The following is a 20,524-nucleotide window of genomic DNA, read 5'->3' on the forward strand; positions in this document are numbered from 1 at the left end:
GGATTTGTTGACAATAAGAACAATAACGCCAGCTTTAAAGCCAGTCAAGCTCTGTAAGAGAAAAGGTAATCCTGTTTCAGTTGCCAGTACTGATTACCAAATGTGTTGGCAAGCTCATTTTGTTGAATGGGAAATCTGTGGGTGGCTGACCCCGGTTCAAACACAGGAGTCAAAACTCTAGCACAACAGCCTCCTTAAGCAATACAAAGTGAACGAAGTGTGTTCTTTTCAAACCAGAAGCAGCCAAATCTGAAGTGCTTCATCATTAATATAGTAAAGGAATAAAGGAAAACATGAATGCCCTTTAACACTCCTCATATCACTAAACACACAACTTAAAAAAAGGGTTTGGAGGATTGCTAATTGTGTTTAGAAAAGCACACAAGGACAGTAACCGTTAAATCCCAGTGCAGGAGACTGAAATAATTACTGAAGATATCCACGCTGTGCCAGCTGTGTGTAAAGTGCAGGAGGAAACACAAGTGAACATAATCCACTGAAAATATGAAGGGTGCCTCTGCAATCTGAACTTCTAAAAATAATTTATTTACAGCGTGTTTGTGGCCTGGTTGTACAGGATTCTGTCCCCACTTCTGTAGGCCCCCTCCTTGGCCTGAAGAAGCTGCCTGAGTTTAGCTGTAAACCAGGGTTTGTTGTTGTGTGTAGAAGGTTTTAGTCAGCGCACACATGTCCTCACAAAAGCTGATATAAGATGCCACAGTGTCAGTGAGTCCATCCAGCTCTGTAGCTGTAGTAGTGCAGTCAAAGCAGGCCTGTTATTCGGGCTTTGCCTCGGTGGTCCGTCTCCTCACAGTCCTGACCACAGGCTTAGCAGATTTTAGTTTCTGCCTGTAAGTTGGGAGAAGATGAACCAGAGAGTCCCAAAGCTGCCCGCTATCTGTAATCAATTATCACAGTATCGTAATAATAATAATGACAGTAATAATAATAATAATATCCTATCCAATTTCAATTTGGTTTTAGATCTGCATTGTTTTGATATCATTTGTATCTTCATAACAGAGAGCAATGTGTTGTGGTACAAGGGATTTGTTAACTCAGCAAAAGGGTGTGCCTCAAGGGTCTACTTTAGGGCCACTTCTGTTTTCTACTTACTAACTTCTTATTAATGATCTCCTGTTGTGTTCAATAATGTGCAGATGATACTATTATATATACATCGAAACCTTCTTCATCTCAAATTTAAGAGGCTTTGCAATCTGACTTTAACATTCTACAAACTTGGTTGTCATCTAACATATTACTTCTCAATAAAAGTAAATCTTATGCAATGGTCCTTGGTACGAGACAGAACCTCAACTCCAAATCCAACTCTCTGGATTAGCTTGTAATGATGGTACATCCCTCCAGAAAGTTAATCAAATTAAATATTTGGGTTTATGGATTGAACTTGCTTTTATAACCACACATTCAGCACATTATAAAGAAAGTTAATTTTGTTTTTGGTGTTCTGTATTGTTCCAGACATTGCTTTACATTTAACGTCAGAAAGAGACTTACTTCAGAGCTTATATTACCAATATTGGACTATGATGACATTGTGCAAAATGCTTCTTGCTCTGAATATATATAATAGCTCAGCAGATTTGTGTTTCCATTTTACAGTTCTTGATACACTCATATGGCTCACTCTTGATACAAGACGACAATTTCATTGGTATCATTTTCAGCTCATTTTCAAATGCGTTCATCTTAACTATCCTTAGTGTTTGAAACAATTCTTTGTCTCCTACTGTATACTTCAATTACTCACTGAGATGCTCTGATCAGCTCCTCTTTATGGTCCCTCTTGTCTCTAAGGAAATTGGTTAAAAAAAAAGCTTTATGTTTAGGGCTTTTTCTGATTGGAATAATTTATCTGTGTTCTATGTCTTCATTTGGCTTATTTAAATATTTTTCATTCTCTGTCTTAAAACAAATTGTGTGTCTTTTTTGTTATAATATTGTCTATGTTTTGTTTTGGGAATCCCTTAAAAACACGATGATACATCTCAAGGGGTTTATCCTGACATAATACATTTGACAATGTTGACCCCCCCAATTGTCAAAATTTTGTCCACTGCTTACAACTGTGACACAACGCAATTCATTTTCACATGGTCCAGTAAGCAGCCATAATTGACGGTCCAGGATCCCAGATCTCTTCTATTGGCAGAAAACAAAATCCTTTTTTTGTCTTCCAGGGGCAGATGTGATCAGTTTTGATGGCCACGGCATCATCTCCTACCGCTTCAGGAGTAAGAAGATGAAGATTGTGAAGGATGTCATCTCTCTAAAGTTTAGAACCACGGCTGGAGATGGGGTCCTGCTCCACGGAGAGGGACAGCAGGGAGACTACATTTCCCTGGAGCTCCGCAGGGCAAGACTGCAGCTCAGCATCAACTTAGGTAGCTTTCCATAAAGTCTGTGTGGTTTCAAGGACAGCAGAAGCACTGCAAAAATGATCTCCAGAGACACCCTATTCTATTCTATGGAAATTCTAACGACTGTATTATCTACTGCTGTCAGAACTGACGTGATAAAAATGTACAACCTGTGTGATTTGCTCGCTTGTCTCCAGGCAGTAACCAGTATGGCTCCATTCAGGGTCACACCTCTGTGACCAGTGGGAGCTTACTGGATGATGACCACTGGCACTCAGTTGTCATAGAGCGTTACCGTAGGAATGTCAACTTCACTTTGGACCACCACACTCAGCAGTTCAGGACCAATGGAGAGTTTGACCACCTCGACCTGGACTATGAGGTAAAGACTCCCTGTGGGTCATGCTGTCAGGCATTTTCATCATCTCGGCCTCATGTCACAATCCTGGGACTTTGCTCCTAGTTCAAAGGTCTGTGAGTTGTAGTGGTCCGTTAAGCACACGCTGATGGTGTAAACCTGCTAATGAAATTTGTTGGGCAAGCAGTAACAAACCACCATCCACCATTTCATGCACTGTTGTTACCCAAGTTGGCAACCATTTTACATGCATTTAAAACTCTCTACATACTGTATGGGCGCCTTGGTGGCCTAGGGCTTAAGGTGCCGACCATATTGACCGATCCTTGCTGCATTTTATTACCCATCTCTCTCTCACTCAGTTTCTCTCAGCTTTGTAATAGTCATAAAATGCTAAAAAAACAAAAAAAAAACAACAAAAAAAATCACCTTCCTTCTACAATATATTGAGTCATTATTAATTTCACTGTGCGATCATTGAAAAACAGAGTATAAATAAGCAGGGTTGTCATTGCTCCTGTTACATTTCAGTCAAAATTCCAATGGCTGGGCAACTAGGATTCAAACTCTGACTACTTCCACAATGAGCTGGCTAACTTTCACAATGCTGTTTCCATATGAAAACTATGTGCGTCCACTCTAGTGTGTCTTGGTTGTGTTTGTAAAAATCCTCATTCACACTGAAACACCTGAAAATGGTTAAATCCCTTCTTTTTCATCGTGTTTGTCAAGTCTGTCATGCTTTCCTCACGTTCCGTTTCCCCTGTCCACACTAAACACACTTTCTTTATTCATTTAACAAGAGTACAGGTTGGCTCAGGTACAGAGGCATGGCTTTTGAAAGGGAGCATTCTACAGTGCTGCGAATCCTTGTGAAACAGATAGTACCTACTTTTTGGACTAAAAATGATATGCGTGTATTTTACACACTGATTGCTTCCCCACACTAAACACACTGCCAGCATTTTCAAATTAAACCACTTTGGAGACCTTTCTCAAGTTAGCCATGTAGTGAAATGTTATAACAGCAAATCAATACCTCTGATAATACTGCTGCCTCGACTGCTACCGCTGCTTGTAGAGTTCCTGAGAGTGTGTGTGTTGGTCACACAGTACAATAAACATCACAGTACATCACACTCTGCTGTGCGTCCTCAGATCAGTTTCGGAGGGCTGCCTGTACCAGTGAAGCCGAGCTCAGGAGGCAGAGAGAACTTTGTGGGCTGCATGGAGGGAATCACCTACAACGGAGACAACATCACTAACCTGGTCCGCAGGAAGAAGGTGGACACCTCCAGCTTCGTAAGACAACTCTCTCTGGCTCTGAATGTGTGTGTGTGTGTGTGTGTGTGTGTTTACGTCGTTTTTATTTTTCTGTCTTTGTTCGGTCTTTAACTAGAATACTACTATAACTAACTTTGCACACTTATGCCACAAATTGGAATTTCTGAAGCATTCATTAGAAACTACTTCGTGGTGGTAATTTTTATCCAGAAGGTGAATTTTTCACTGTATCACAGCAACAGGGTCTTGGGTTCGAAACCCGCCGGCCTCCCACAGTCCAGAGACATGCAGGCTAGGTTAATTGGCGACTCTAAATCGCTGGTAAAATAAATGTGCTACAAATAATCTGTATCTAAATATTGTACATGAGACCCAAAGCCACCTGACACAGTATGATGTAAACAGCTCAACACTGAAACCTTTTTCCTCCCACACAGAGGATCATTGGCTTGATCCTCTTTCTGTCACGTGTGTCTGTGTGTTTTGTTGACCAATGTTTTCTGCTGATTTGAAATTTATAATGTTATTGATTGAAAATGTTGCAATAAAAAGTAAACTAAAATCCTTGAGCGTGAAAGCTCAGTCTTAGAAACAGTAGTTTGATCAAAGTGGTAAGTGTAGGATCAAGTGTTTTTGGAGGTTGACCCACTAGGGGACTAAAAGTCAGAATATCTCTGCTTCTGCTGCTTCAGTTTTGACTGTTTGACTTTTTAAATATGACTCTCACAAGTCCCTAAAAATGATGGAATTGCAGTACTAAATCACCCAAGTGTCCCTTTAATGTTAAGACATCCAAAATAATATGAAAACACGACTGGATCTTGTCTTCAGACCAGTACAAACCAACTCTGAATTCTATCTTTACATCATTGCTCATGTAACATTTTTCTATCCCTAAGTTTGTCCTGGTTGATTTTACAGAATCTACTGTAATAGTGGTGTTGTGCTGGTGACGGCGCACGTAACTGGACAGATGTGGTATTGATTTGAGGAGTTTGGCTCTCAGCTGTGCTGCCGTCCTGCCAGCTGATGGGTCTAACAGACATTAGATAGTTTGCTCTGACCTCTGTTAGACACTCTGCAGTTGTGTTGCAAAGACCTCCAGGGTCACATGACATAATATAGATACCTTCAGGCCAAGATAGAGACGCTGTCTGTGTGAGAGCAGGTGCTAGTCTGTGTTGTGTGGTTCACAGAAGATCAAAATACAAAGATTTTAACCTTCTTGTCCTTCAATAGTCCATCATGATCCATAACAGCTCAAAACTGCTTCTTAGCTTCTACAGGTTCTGATATTTACAGCTGCTGCAGGCTGAAATTTGTTCAATTCAGCACTGACTCAGCAGAGCTGTAGTAGTCTATGGCTACAGACCGAGACAATGGAAAAAACCTTGTCATTACTTTTTCTTTTCATCCTTTAACATTTTTTATAGTGAAAATTGTAAAACATGACTAAATGAAGGTAACACACTTTTCTGAATATCTTGTAATGTTAACTTGAAAAGCTGATTGGGTGCATTTGATTTTTGAGTATTTGTAGGTATGAAAGAGGTACCACTGTGTTTGTGTCCACCTGATGAATGTAAGTCCAATATTCACTCTCCTTTTAGCTCTGGTTTGGTCGCCACCAGCTCCTGACAAAAATGTCTGGCTCTTTAGCTGCTTATAGCTGCTGTATATGTTCCACTGTGTTCACCAGCTTGTCTCTAACTGTGTCTGTCAGTATTTTTAATGAATAAATACAATTAAAAATGAAGGTTCACTCTCAAAATTAAAGCTGACTGAGCAGTAGTCTGTGGTTTAAATTGTCACCTATAGTCCACGATTGAAATCTACTACTTTAATTCCTCTCTCTCTCTCTCTCTCTCTCGCAGCGTAACCTGACATTCTCGTGCGCTGAGTCCAACTCATTCTCAGTCTTCTTCAACTCCACGTCCTTCCTGCGGCTGCCAGGTCAGAGTGACGGCGACACTCTGTCAGTCAGTCTGTCTTTCAGGACGTGGAACCCCAACGGTCTGCTGATATTCACAGCGCTGGCTGACGGCTGGGTGGAGGTGGGACTGACGGAGGGCAAGGTCACTGTCTACATGAATGTAACGCAGAAGAAGAACACACGTATTGACATCTCATCAGGTAAGCTCAGCTCATTGGTCTTCAGAATGGAAGTGGGGGAGCCTTCTGTTAGTTCAGTTAGGTTTTTTTTATCTTGTTGCTTTCCTCAATTATTGCTTTTTTCAATTTTATCCTGTTAAAGTTTAAAGACTGAAGTGTGTTTTTCCTCACAGGTTCTGGTCTGAATGATGGCCAGTGGCACAGTGTCCATCTGAATGCATTGGAGAACTATGCTATGCTGACAGTGGATGGAGACGAGGCATCCACAGTCAGAACAGCCATCCCCATCCAGATCCAGACTGGAGGAACCTACTACTTTGGAGGTGATTACTCAGAAAGATAACTCACTAACTTTGTGTGTTTCATCAAGTGGTGGCAGTGCAGGATATTTTTATTTTCAGGCAGTGAATCATGTAATCCAATTACCTTAGTCAGTTTCAAGTCAAAGTGTGATTACAGTGTGTCACACCAAGGTTTCTCTACACACTACAACAAAAACAATACAAAACACGGTATGATGAAGCAGCATTGAGTTGTCAGCCTTTTCTGCTCCATCATTGATAACATTGTTGCCGACCTGCCAAGTGACAGGGGTGGGCTGGGGGTATCATGACTCTGAGTAGGTGAAACATTCGTGTGATAGTGATTATATCATGGTTTTGGGTTTGGTCCTGTTGCTTCCTGTTTTATTTTGAAATATTCTCTTCCCCTCATATGTCTTGTTGTCATATAGACAGTCCAGATACATAAGGAATGGAGACACCATTCCTTCTTGGTTCAGTTACACTTTTGTCCTGTTTTTTGGCTCTTTTAACTTTGTTGAGAGCCCAAGTAGGATAACCACAGGCTGAGAGTGCACTCTGGACATGCTGTATCTGGACTGTCTGAAAAACTACAAAGGATCTTTAGACAGCACGATGTTCCTGTTTTCTTTAAACCAGGCAACACTTTAAGACAGAAACTCGTTCACCCTAAGGACAAGTTACCCACACAGAAACAGAGCAATGTTGTCTACTCCATTCAGTGCAGTGAGGAAAACTGCAAAGAACGGTACACAGGTGAGACTAAACAGCCACTTCACAAAAGACTTTATCAGCACAGATGACACGCTAACTCAGGATTACAGAGCGCCGTGCATTTGCATCTAAAAGCTACAAACCGCACATTTGAAGACAGTGAGGTGAAGATTCTGAGTAGAGAGAAGAGTTGGTTTGAACGGGGCGTCAAGGAAGCCATTTTTGTGAAGAAAGAGAACCCCTCTTTGAACAGAAATGGTGGTCTGAGATTCAATCTGCCCAAAGTCTATCAGAGTGTATTATCACCGTGGTCAAGCCAATCATATGCTAATCAGGTACTTAACAGTGATGAAGTAGATGCAGCCAGAAAACAATAGGCCTGATTACTGATTACTGGGCCATCTTGAAACTATTAGGTCAGTTTCAGGTGAAACTGCTATTAACAGATACTCAGGCAGATTCCTTCCTGAGGGCAGGGCTTATGTAACTCAGAGTAGCTTAAACTTCCAGTTCCCGTCCAATTTTTTCACAATTGGGAATGACTTCCGGATGGGAGCCGAAACGTCTTGATTCTGAAAACAGTGTCCAGATGACTACGACTGAAACCTTTTCTACGACAGAACACTCCTGGACGAATGAGGGACTACACCGTCTTATTTATTGACGCACATAACCTCCTATACCTCCTAGTCAGCAAGACAGGTTTTATCCCAAGCATGTCCATTAAACTCACTGACAAACTAAATGAGCCAATATACCAGTTAACCACTCAAAGTGGAACTGCAAGCCTCCTTAACAGTTTGGATATTAGTTACAAGTTAGGCCTTTTATCTGCACCCAGGGGTGACCAGAGCTGTTACTAAGGACACTGTGGTAGTGTCCTCTATATTTTGAGAATTTGCCGTTATATAAACCTGGTGGGATGTTGATATTCTACAACCAAAAACCTGGTTCCAATATTTTTTAGACTCAATATATTTTATCTATCTATTTATCTTGGAAAATACAGTTTACCGAAAATATAGCCTAATTGAATAGTTAACTGAATAAATAGAGGGTTTTTTTTGTGTCGGGTGGCTATTTTTCTCTGGGGCAGGGGGGTTCCTGGACTCATGACCTCAGTATTTCTAAAATCCTGACTATGGCTCTATCAGTATTTCTCCAGTGGTTGTAATAATGACCTTTGACCTCTTCCATTTGTCTCCAGGTTACTTCCAGCACACTACCACCGGATCACATCAGCGCTCCTTCCAGGGCTGCATGCAGATGATCCACATAGACGACCATCTAGCTGACCTCAGGGCTGTGGAGCAGGGTCTCATTGGAACCTTTGAAAATGTCAGCCTGGATATGTGTGCCATTATAGACAGGTATACAACCTGTCAGAATTATAAATGTAGGATAGTCATAAAAGAAGAGAAAGCACAGGAGAGCAGGGTGGCTCAGTGGGTAGCTCTGGTGTCTCACAGCAAACACTGTGGGTTAGAAACTGGTCCCTGCTGTGTTCGCCCTGTGTTCACATGAGTTTCCTTCCACTGTCCATCTGTGTGTCATGTCAGGTGTGTCCCTAACCACTGTGAGCACGGTGGCCGCTGTTCTCAAACGTGGGATACATTCAGCTGCAACTGTAGCGGCACTGGATACACTGGAGCCACGTGCCATACCTGTAAGTAATGGGCAATGGAGTGTACTTGTATAGCGCCTTTCTAGTCTTCTGACCACTCAAAGCGCTTCAACTACATGTCACACATTCACATGCATTCACAGACTCAGAAAGAAACTAATCATTCACACACACACACACACACACACACACACACACAGCTTTTGTCTGCTGAGCTGTGTGTTGTGTCTCCTATGTAGCGATGTATCAGCAGTCCTGTGAGGAGTATAAGCACCAGGGGAAGAGCTCAGGGATCTACTGGATCGACCCAGATGGCAGTGGATCTATCGCCCCCTTTAGAGTCAGCTGTGACATGACAGGTGAGATGTCATTGTGAGATGGGTGTCGCGTTAATCCATTACATTTTCTCATGTGACTCTGGCTATGAGAGCAAAAAATTTATTTTCTAGAATAGCTTTTGTCATTGCTTCCATTGCATCCAGAATTTTGCACAAACTTATCTTACACTCCACAAAAATGTCTTCCCATGTATGTTTGTAAATCAGTGAAGAACATAACTGTGAATGTCAGAGTAGCTAGTGTGGTATAGCAACATGCATCTATCATAATATTTTGTCTTTGTATATTGTACGAGTTATTATGCATCTGCAAACATACTGTATAGTGCAAAAGAATCTTTGCTGAAGAAGGTGTGGAGACAACTGACGGTATGTTTTCTGGTCTTTTAGAGGAAAAGGTTTGGACCACACTCAAGAACAACCTGTCTCCTCAGACATCAGTAACCAGTGCAGACCAGGAGGGGAAGGCAGTGCTGCAGATCACTTACAATGTGACTGATGAACAGGTACACCTAGTTCACCTGCTGCACACTTGCTTAGTTGTGGTCAGAGTGGAGCACTTGGGAGTTCAGGTCAGTTGTTTTGTGTATTGCATTGGTGCTAATAGTAAGAGGATACAGCCACAAGTTAAAGTACATTTAAGTAAAAGTGAAGAAACATGTTTAACTGACAATTCTACATTAGAAGATACTGGGTAGTGATGCATATGGGATTGCCGTAAATTCTTAAATAAAAGCCATTATACAAATGATGGCCAAGTCCCGATGGCCGGGCGTGTTGCTGGCATGAACACATAAAGGCCAGGCACTAATACAGAGCGTCACTCAACTGGCACATGTGGTAAATTCAGTATAATGTCTCCATAGTCCATTTCCATCAGTACAACAGAGTCATGTCACACTCACCACCCTGCTGCCCTTTTTGTTTTTTAACACTAATACTTTTCACTTTATCTAGTCTATTCAGTACTGGATGGGTCTAATCTGTGATCATGGAAACCTAAACAGGTTTAATTCAACACTGAAAAATGATGAAAATAATATTGTAGAGGTACATAACCATGACATGCTGCACAGATTCAAGGTCTTTCCAACAAGGAAATAATCAGTATTCAAATCGAGAAACCGTATTAAGCCATGGTGATGCTGGTCATCCTCCACCCCGGGGATCATGAAGTGTAGCATGTGAAATTTTGTTTCCTCTATATACCAAGATATGTTTAGATAAGTAGGTATTGTGTAATAAAGAACAGGCTTATTGATATAAAGTTACGTTTCTTGTTGAGAAGATATTATTGCAGATGTGCTTCCAGGAGGTGACATCGATGCTAACGGTGAGATCTTTTTCCCAGTCTTGGACCGGTCGTGGGAGATTGTTGTCTGTTTTTATTAGAAGTTTGTACATTTTTGCAAAGCATTTTTTCTGAGTTTGAGTTGATGAAACAATGGGGGTGTTTGCAGACTGTTTGCTAATTCTTCCTTTTAAACAGTGTTTCAGTTGTGAATATTGCAAGAAGCTGTTACCACCGATATCATATTTCTGTTTTAGTGTTTCGTAGGGTATGAGTGAGCCGTGATCAAATAAGTGTTCCAAATGTGTAATCCCTACTTTTTTCCATGAATTGAAAGCTAGTGATTTATTTTGGATTTGAAAGTCAGGGTTGAGCCACATTGGGGTAAATCTGTTTGAAGATGTGGGGTATCCAGTGATTTGGTAGGATTTCCGACAAGCTGTCAGAGTCACTGCTATGAATGGCTTTTTGGAACAGTTATGTTTTTTAGACTGGGTAAGGAACAGGAGGTCTGATTGATAGTTCTTGGCAGTCATATTGTTCTGTATCCAGCCAGGGGTGTTGTGATTGTTGGGTCTCTTGCAACTGAAGATGGTGTGCTGGGTGGTAGAATCTGAAACTTGGGGCTGCTAGGCCTCCATGGTCTCAGCAGAGTGGGTCATTTGAGTCGTGGTTTCTTATGTTTCCAGTAGAATTTAGTTGTGACAGAATCTACAGTGTTAAACCCATGTGATGGAGGTTGGACCAGAGTCATAGAAAAAATGGTTTGTTTAGGGTAGTATGGTCATTTTTATTGCTGCTATTCTTCCAATTAGTGAGACGGGCGTGTTGTTCCAGCAGAGAGGTCTTCTTCCATGCTTTTTAGAAATGTTGCTTGTGATTCAGACGGGACAGCTCTGACCTTTATTATATATATATATATATATATATATACATATATACATATTTTCAAGCTGTGTCTTAATTTTCTGTATTCCATGTCAGATTTGCTCATGTATGGGGATGTTGGGAGTATAGATTTGTTTATTATGTTCCAGTTTTTGTTGTTTTTCTTTGTTCCTTTCTTTCTTGTGTGTGGAGTATGAAATGATGTGTCCCCTAAGATCTGCCTTTCCCGTTTCCCGAAGTACTGATGGTGACATTTCTGAGGAGTCGCTGAATTCAATGAAGGATGTCCACTCTCTGGAGAGGAAGATGTTGAAATCTTTGTCTGCTAGAAGTGAAGTGTTGAACCGCCAGTTACTTGGGGGGGTTGGGACTGTTTCCTGTACTACATTAAAGCTCACTGGGCCAAGGTCTGAGATAATCATTGGATGAATTGTTATGAATCTGTCTCCTTCCTGTGTGTGTGTCCAGGTGTTGTCAGTCACCAGCAGTGCAGAGTACTGTGAACAGTATGTAGCCTACGCCTGCCGAATGTCTCGTCTGCTCAACACTCCAGGTAAAGCATCCCTCAGAACTAGCCTCCGCACAGATGTCACTGCTTCACCTGCAACTTTTCAGAAACCAGGAGAAGACTTTGCTTATTTATGTATGCAAATTAGTCATTAAATTGATTCTTTTGAGGTTCATGTGTGTGCGCCTTGTTAATTTAACTGGGCTTTATTGGCATGGGAAACAGATGTAAACATTACCAAAGCAAGTGTGAAATAAAAACATACATAAAAGAGAAGAGAGATGTTAAAATATATACAGATAAGTAAGATACTAATAATAATAAATTGTAGATTTGCAGTTAAAATATAAATACAAGAAGTGAAAATTAAACAATTTTTTTACGAGAGAGACTGTGTGTGTGTGTGTGTGTGTGTGTGTAGGTCATTCACTGTCCTTCAGGTTGAGGCATGTTGATATATACTGGGCAGCAATATGCCCTGTCTCCTTCTCCTCGGAGTATTTTTAATGTTGAGAGCTCATTTAGCTCTTTGAAATCTGAGATTACAGAGCTGAACTTGTTAAAGTAAATGTTCCTTATTTCATTGAATGTTGTATGTTGTAGGAGGAAGTGCATCTCTGTCTCAGCCTCACACTGACCACATGTTCTGTTTCCTTTTGGTTGCCAGGATTTTTTGTGTCTTCCTTTTTCGACATCTAGTGTGTGGTCACTGAGTCTGTGCTTGGTCAGGATCTGTCTCTGACAGATATTCTGCCAATTCATAATCTCTTTTTAGGGCCAGATAACATTCTGATCTACTTTGGCTTTTAGTTTCTCTCTCTCTCTCTCTGATGGCCGCCCACCATTGAGTCTGGTTCTGTCCGAGGTTTCTGCCTCTTAAAGGAAGTTTTTCCTTGCCACTGTCGCCAAATGCTTGCTCATGGTGGGATTTGTTGGGTCTCTGTAATTAATATTATAAAGAGTACGGTCTAGACCTGCTCTGTAGGAAAAGCGCAATGAAATAACTTCTACTATGAATTGGCGCTGTATAAATAAAACTAAATTGAATTAAGCCTCTAATACAGTGGGGTACTGTTACAACTTTGAGGCACACTGTGGTCCAAAGATGAAAGGCTAAAGTTCGAAGATATCAGCAGCACTATATATCAGCAAGAGATTGGTGCATTTATGGTGCATGCAGTTCTGCCTACCTGATTATTCATCCTGTTATTACCAAGCACATACAGTAAGAGGATTTCAAACCCACATATGGTTTTGATGTGATACAGTTGTGCTGTGTATCAGAGTACTTATTATTAATACAGGATCACAGGTTCAAATCCATTAATGTGAGCAGGATATTTTCAAATTAAAGCACGTAGTCTGACTTAAGAATTGATCTAATGAAAGTGAAAGTAAACTGACTCCATGCTGTTGGTTTGACTCTCAGATGGCGTCCCGTTTACCTGGTGGCTAGGAAGAGCCAATGAGAGGCATTCTTACTGGGGGGGTTCAGGACCAGGGATACAAAAGTGTTCCTGTGGTATCGAACACAACTGTACTGACCCCAGACACTACTGCAACTGTGATGCTGACCTGCGCACCTGGTGAGTCGACCACGGCTCAGCAGCTCCTTACCTTCACTAAAGCAGCGGTGACAGCCGACAGCACTGATCTCATGACTGCTTGGACTAATAACACTGTTACCACATGACTACTGTATCCTACTGATAGAAAACCAGGATGTCTGTGGATTCTGTTAGATTTCCATTGTATGTTGTTTGTTTCCAATATACATGTTTTCTTATTTCATACTGTGACCACACAAAATCCAATCCAGATTTTGCATTGATTATACAAGGAATTATACTATATATTTGGAAGTAAAAGCAAAGGCAAATATCACTTTTATTACCAGGACTGTACATTTTCAACTTTAATCACATGTTGCAGTGCTTTTTCCTAGTTCAGCTTTGACTTACTGTATTTGTTTATTCAGTGTTCATTTTTATAGGGACAGGTACAAACTATTTGCAGCATGCACAGATTAGTCTAAATGTACGTGAGTCTACTTTTGCAACCTTGCTCATCTTTTTGACATGTTTCTCTAATTTTAGTTGGAAATTCAACCTAAGACGGAGATGTTTTACTTCTGAAACTTGTTCATTCTAGAGTTTTGTCAGAGAAGTAAAATGTGAAAAAGTTTATAAAGGGGAATATTATAACTATATTAATAATATTATTAACATGTCAAATGCCCAGAAAAACTCAAGTGGGGATTTAAGTTGTTCTGTGAAAAAACAATCAGTACTCTCTGTAGGATAATTAGGGTGGAAAGCAAACTATAATGTGTGTGTATATACATATATATATATATATATATATATATATATATATATATATATATATATATACAATAGAAGCTATTATATCCTAGATATACTTATTTACAATAGCTCTTTATGCACAGTACATATGCTCAGTCACTGATGCAGTAGACCATTTTAACAGATAGGTCAGCTGTGTTTATTTCCAAGTTACGAATATAGTTTATTTTGACATATGTATAAAATGTGTGTGATTGGCGGCTGGTGTTGCTGCATGCCCAAATCTAACCAGTGTAATCAGTAAAGTCATAACAGAGCCAGGCTGTAAAAAATGATTTATTGACTTGGAAATCAGTCCAATAGTCTAAAACTGCTTCAGATACTGTCTAGTGTAATATGATCCTGACTTGACTGACAGGTGTTTGTCTCCCTGTGTGTGTGTGTGTGTGTGTGTGTGTGTGTGTGTGTGTGCGCGCAGGAGGGAGGATGCAGGCCTGTTGGTGTATAAAGACCATTTGCCAGTCAGTCAGGTTGTGGTTGGTGATACAAGCAGAGCTGGATCTGAGGCCAAACTAACAATAGGGCCACTCAAATGCCAGGGCGACTGTGAGTGTCTGTCTCTCACACTCACACACACACACGTACACACACTCACACACTCAACAGACAAACACACATTATTCTTTCACCAGAGACTTTGAGATATTTCATATCATCAGAGAAACATTAGTATTTTGTCCGTGTCCTACTGTTGTTTTCTGCAGGGAACTACTGGAACGCAGCATCCTTCACCAGCCCTGCCTCCTACCTCCACTTCCCTTCCTTCAGAGGAGAAATGAGCACCGACATCTCCTTCTACTTTAAGACTTCCTCCACTCATGGAGTCTTTCTGGAGAACCTGGGAACCACCGACTTCCTTCACATTGAACTCAGAGGTGTGTCTGGGTGTGTACGCTGCACAAGATGTTAGATTAAACATTGCTAGTTGAGATGTGGGTGCTTTTTTACCCAATCAGTGCAGATAGATATTAATCACCATGAGGAAGGTATGCTGTGCTCTTTGCAATGTCTGGGACTGGAAAGTACATTTACTCAAGTACTGTACTTAAGTACAAATTTGAGGCACTTGTACTTTACCTGAGTATTCATTTTATGCAACTTCTATTCCACTATACATCTCAGAGGCAAATATTGTTACTTGTTACTCCACTACATTTGTCTGACAGCTTTAGTTACTAGTTACTTTTCAGATTACAATTTTTCATACCCTGCCTGTCCAGTGAAACCACGTATCTCCAAATGTGGTGATTTTGAATGTTTGTGATGAGCTGAAGGATGAAGAGTTTCCTTCATGTGCTGAGAAAACTCTCCTCCTCCTGAAGCTGAATAAACTCTTTAACCCCCCCTCGGATCAGCTGGGAAACGCATCGTCACAGAGCTGAAAACAGGCTGTTTCTTTTTAGAGATACGTGGTTCTCACAGGACAGCGACGCTACAAACATATGATGACCTTATAGACCATGATGCATTGCTGCAGGTTAAACTACCCAACAGGATATAAAGCAGTTAAAATGAGCTCAACCTGAAACATCTGCAGCAGTAAAATGCAACACACACATGAATGCAGCAGGAATATGAATCCAGAAACATCAGATATAATAAAACACTGACAGGAGCGTTTACTGCACAGGGACGACTTTTACTGTCACACTGTAAGTGCATTTTGCTGATACTTTCACAGTGTGGTATTGCTGCTTTTACTTAAAGGTCCAATGTGTAACATTTAGGAAGAGCTATAGGCAGAAATGGAATATAATAAGTATGTTTTCATTAGTGTATAATCATTTGAAAATAAGAATCGTTGTGTTTTCGGTAAGCCCTTTATATCTACAGAGGGAGCAGGTCCGCTTCCACGGAGGTCGCCATGTTGCACCATCATGTTTCTACAGTAGCCCAGAATGGACAAATCATACTGGCTCTAGATAGGACCGTAATTTCTTTTACACGCTTGGAAGGGGAGGGCGAGGCGAGCAGTATTCAAATGGTTGCAAACTGCAATTTCACCGCTAGATGCCACTAAATCCTCCACACTGGACCTGTAAGGGACCTGAATACTACTTCTACCACTAGAGTTATCCTTGGCGTTGCGCATGCTGGTTAAAGCTCCTTTTGAGCCTTTGGACCAGGTCCCACTTAAGTTGTTATCCACCAAAACAGCTTTGCTTTTGGCTCTGATGTCTGCCGAGAGAGTCAGTGATCTGCCTGCTCTCTCTCTGGCTTCCTTGTACCTCAGGATTCAAGGATATTGTAGCTCTGCTATTTTGCGCCCTAACCCAGCCTATACACCTAGGAGCATCACCAGCTCGTTCAGGTCGAGATTGATAACTCTGGGGGGGGGTTTCCGCATGAATCTGAGGAGGAAGCTACGTCTTGCTATGTTGCGTGCACAGCAGGCTTTCGCCATTCCCAGCGTTTGTTTGTGCACTACAGAGAGCAATCCCAGGGGCTTCCTCTGCCTGCACACTGGCTGTGTGAGGCTGTTTCATAGGCGTAACCCTCGTCTGGGATGGATCCCCCAGAGAGCATCCGAGCGCATTACACCAGAGGGATTTCATCCTCTATGGCTTTGCACAGCGACAGTGGAAGTCATTTGCACTGCAGCTTTTTGGTCTTCCCCATTCTTTCATTTTTTTACTGTATTTGTGGGATGTCGGAGTATGGACTGGTTATTGTTTTACGTGAAGTGGCTGTGTGTTTGTGCTTGTGGGTACCGGATGGACCCAGTGGGTCATGGACCACATGCTGCTTTTCCCTTATCCCACTACCGATAGCCTTAGAGGGCTGCATTTATATCTATTCCTTTCTGCACTATTTATGTCTATGTCTTTGTCTTAGATTCTCTTTTTCTCATTTCTGGCCATTTCGCTTGTGTGATTTTCTTTTGTACATTTTGTATGAGCATTTTTGGGGGGGGGGGCTGAGAACGAGAATTTAATTGGCAACTACATCACTGTAATTGTTGTGCATATGACAAATAAAGAACTTAACTATGCTCATAGCATCTGGAGTTACGGTATGTAACTAACGGCCAATGGGGAAACTCCACGACTCGACCGACCGAAGGGCAGTAAGTCAGTGACAGACTTTCGCGTTTATAGGGCTGGCCTTGCTTTGCTGTGGTCCAGCAAAAAAGAGTGAGTTTTCAGAAGTGATTTATAAGATACTTGGATTTGGCTTGCCTGAGATGCTCAGGCAGGACTTTCAAAGCTGAGGGGCCTGGACTGAAAAGGCATGTTGACCAAAATACTTACAGTAAGCAATCTTTATTTACCCAAAGTCCATTTATTTTTTAGAGATTTTGGTGGCAGTAATTCCAAACAAATGAGAAATCATGGATGGACCTGGTCTCATCCTGAAGTCTTAACTAATGTTTGATTTTCATCCCGGTGCTCCCAGGAGGCTCGGTGGTATTCTTCTCTTTTGACGTGGGCAGTGAACGGCTGGAGCTCAGTGTCCACTCGCCAGTGCCTCTGAACGATGACCAATGGCATCGTGTAGAAGCTGAGAAGAACATCAAGGAGGCGGTACTGCAGCTTAATGGACAGTACAGAGAGGTCAGACCCACCCCCCCACAGGGACACGCAAAACTGGAGTTCTACAGTGAGCTATATGTTGGTAAGACACACATGCACACATACACCTGATGTACTGTAGTGTTCTCCACAGATGTCACATGTGATGTTATACACCACCCCAGTCTTCCTGTCGGGGGGGGGTCCTGTCTTTAGGGTGTATCAGCAGAGATCTTATAGTGTTGAATGTGCTGACTCCCTGTGACATAAAGACTCGATGTTCTGACAGTCCAACCAAGTGGGATGGTCCTGGTGCTCCCCGTTTCACTTCAAAACATGATGCACAAACTGTTTACCAGTTAATAAATATGTATGTTTGTATAACTACAATTTCTTTTCAACAATCGGTGTAGTGATGAAAACAATAACGAATTCTAGAATTTATGCCTGACCTTACCAGTGACTGATGACCATCTGAACATAAAGTAAATACCTGATAAATTCAACTTGGTCACGTGATACTTGGCTATGAGTTGAGGAGTGCCTGAGAGCACCAGTGCACAGAAAGGTGGGTGAAATGCTAGAGAAAAGGTGGGACCACTTGGGAGTGTAGACGGGACACCACACAGTTGTTGAAGCATGAATGAAACAGCTGTGTGTTAGTGCTGAACTAATACTATGCTTCATGTCTTATTTCCCAGGTGCCTCGAGTGGTCAGAGGGGTTTTCTGGGCTGCATGCGGGCTCTGAAGATAAATGGTGTGACCTTTGACCTGGAGGAGAGGGCAAAGGTGACTCCAGGGGTGAATCCAGGCTGCCAGGGCCACTGCAGCAGCTATGGGATGCACTGCAGGAACGGAGGGAAGTGTGTGGAGCAGTACAATGGATACTCCTGTGACTGCTCCCTCACTGCGTACGACGGACCCTTCTGCACCGATGGTACGGGTCCAACACTGACTTTTTATTATTTTTATTAGACTGTATTACATCAGGTTAGATTAGAGAATGTCATCTTTCATTACATTAGATTAGATGCAGCAACAAAGAGTGATCAACACTTTTATGGTTTTAATTACCCTTCCTTCTCCTGCTGCTGTTTCTGTGTGTGTGTGTGTGTGTGTGTGTGTGTGTGTGTGTGTGTGTGTGTGTGTGTGTGTTAGATGTAGGCAGCTACTTTGAGACAGGAACCTTGGTGCGCTATGACTTCCTGCCAGAGGCGGGCACTTTTGGGTTGCGGGAGGGGAAGAGCCTATCAGGTGTTGGTGTACCTAGTGAGGCCAACCTGACTCAGGAGGAGCTGGTGTTCAGCTTCAGCACCTCAAGCGCTCCCAGCATCCTGGTCTACATCAGTTCCAGGACTCAGGACTATGTGGCTGTGGTGCTCAGGCACAACGGTTGGCTCATTAACAATCTACCTGATCCTTTTTTTTTTAATGAATTTATGTAAAAAGATTATATGAATTGCTTTTACATTATTATCCTGGGTTAAAACATACTTTATATCTGTGTGTGTGTCCAGGCACTCTCCAGATCCGCTACAGTCTTGGGGGACTAACAGAACCTTACACCATAGATGTTGACCATCGTAACATGGCCAACGGACAGCCACACTCTGTCAACATAACTAGGAAATTAAGGGAGATACGACTACAGGTTGGTGCTTCCTGCCACTACAGTAGTACCTGTTATACCAAATACTGTATGCTGCAAATACGTAGAAAAAAGGATGCCAGATTGCAATCAATCTTATTTGCTTTTTTCTGAGAGTGAACCATTATGTAATTGCCACCCCCGCCCCCCCATTCTACCCATACCCTCTCTTTGTTTGGAGCATGTGGTCAGGAATTACACATTGAACCTTTAATGACTCAGTTCACCTGAATTTGCAAACTGTGAATAGTTTCCATTGGAACTACTTCCTATTGAAAAAATAGTTCCAATGACAACTGTTGCATGTTCTGTGGAAAAATATACTGCATGGATAAATACTGCGAGAGGAAATGAAGAATGAACAGTTCTTGGTGTTAATGGTGTTAAACAGAGCAGATTAAATTTATCAGTTGAACTTGTCACTGTTCCTTTCCTCTGTCCATATTCTCCAGCTGGACCACTACCCAGTGTCCACATACACCCTACCTGAGGCCTCCGACACCCAGTTCAACTTGGTCAAAAGTATCTTTCTCGGAAAGGTCTTTGGTAAGTGTTTAGATGAGTAGAAGTGTGTGCGGATCCTACTCAGATGGGATTGATTTCTCTAAGGGATGTTGGGTGATTTTTTAACAGTAGATAGTAGAGAGCTGACAGGAAATGAGGGGACTCCAACTGGGGGCATTGCAATTACATGGTCAGTGTCTTAAACCCCTAGGCCACCAGGGTGCCTCCACCCCACCCCCACAAAAAATGTATATTTTCTTCCATGCATCAATCCCGATAAACAGTAGTAGTAATGAGTAGTATCTACTTACTGAAGTATTGATCTGCCTGTCCCTGGAATGCACATCAAATATGCAAGAGGCTCCTGCCTCCCATTCCAGGGACAGGCATAGAGATGAACCTGTTCCCTTTTTTAGAATATCTTTGCTACATTGTGAATTATTTTGCATGCAATGTAAAGTGCTGATGACGATATAAACGATGATGATTTACGATATAAATAGACATATGGCTTGAGATCATCTAAAAAAATGCTCTTAATTAAGCTTAAAACAAAGCTAATTTCCTGGATCCTGAACAGCTGACAGGAGATACAAGGTTTTCTTGTAACAACAGTCAGTCTTTTAAAAGGTAACATCGGGCCCTGAAAAGAGTTTCAGTTGTGCTGCTTTTTTGTAATGGTCTAAAAGT

The 20,524-nt window shown here is 41.7% G+C and overlaps 1 protein-coding gene across 3 annotated transcripts in view; it reads left to right on the top strand.

Moving 5' to 3' along the window:
* The window catches only part of cntnap2b (contactin associated protein 2b), a 53,179-nt gene that overhangs the window by 27,520 nt on the left and 5,135 nt on the right, over nucleotides 1–20,524 (top strand). For all 3 annotated transcript variants that reach the window (XM_044218381.1, XM_044218383.1, XM_044218382.1), the window contains 18 exons: nucleotides 2,205–2,408; nucleotides 2,582–2,766; nucleotides 3,901–4,044; nucleotides 5,901–6,159; nucleotides 6,312–6,461; nucleotides 8,362–8,524; nucleotides 8,714–8,820; nucleotides 9,018–9,137; nucleotides 9,507–9,622; nucleotides 11,764–11,848; nucleotides 13,233–13,389; nucleotides 14,588–14,715; nucleotides 14,874–15,044; nucleotides 17,566–17,784; nucleotides 18,383–18,619; nucleotides 18,841–19,074; nucleotides 19,200–19,333; nucleotides 19,783–19,876. In XM_044218381.1, coding sequence (XP_044074316.1) covers nucleotides 2,205–2,408; nucleotides 2,582–2,766; nucleotides 3,901–4,044; nucleotides 5,901–6,159; nucleotides 6,312–6,461; nucleotides 8,362–8,524; nucleotides 8,714–8,820; nucleotides 9,018–9,137; nucleotides 9,507–9,622; nucleotides 11,764–11,848; nucleotides 13,233–13,389; nucleotides 14,588–14,715; nucleotides 14,874–15,044; nucleotides 17,566–17,784; nucleotides 18,383–18,619; nucleotides 18,841–19,074; nucleotides 19,200–19,333; nucleotides 19,783–19,876 — 2,907 coding nt within the window. The remainder of the gene's footprint in view (nucleotides 1–2,204; nucleotides 2,409–2,581; nucleotides 2,767–3,900; nucleotides 4,045–5,900; nucleotides 6,160–6,311; nucleotides 6,462–8,361; nucleotides 8,525–8,713; nucleotides 8,821–9,017; nucleotides 9,138–9,506; nucleotides 9,623–11,763; nucleotides 11,849–13,232; nucleotides 13,390–14,587; nucleotides 14,716–14,873; nucleotides 15,045–17,565; nucleotides 17,785–18,382; nucleotides 18,620–18,840; nucleotides 19,075–19,199; nucleotides 19,334–19,782; nucleotides 19,877–20,524) is intronic.

Source organism: Siniperca chuatsi, linkage group LG13, assembly GCF_020085105.1.
Source record: "Siniperca chuatsi isolate FFG_IHB_CAS linkage group LG13, ASM2008510v1, whole genome shotgun sequence".
Taxonomy (NCBI): domain Eukaryota; kingdom Metazoa; phylum Chordata; class Actinopteri; order Centrarchiformes; family Sinipercidae; genus Siniperca; species Siniperca chuatsi.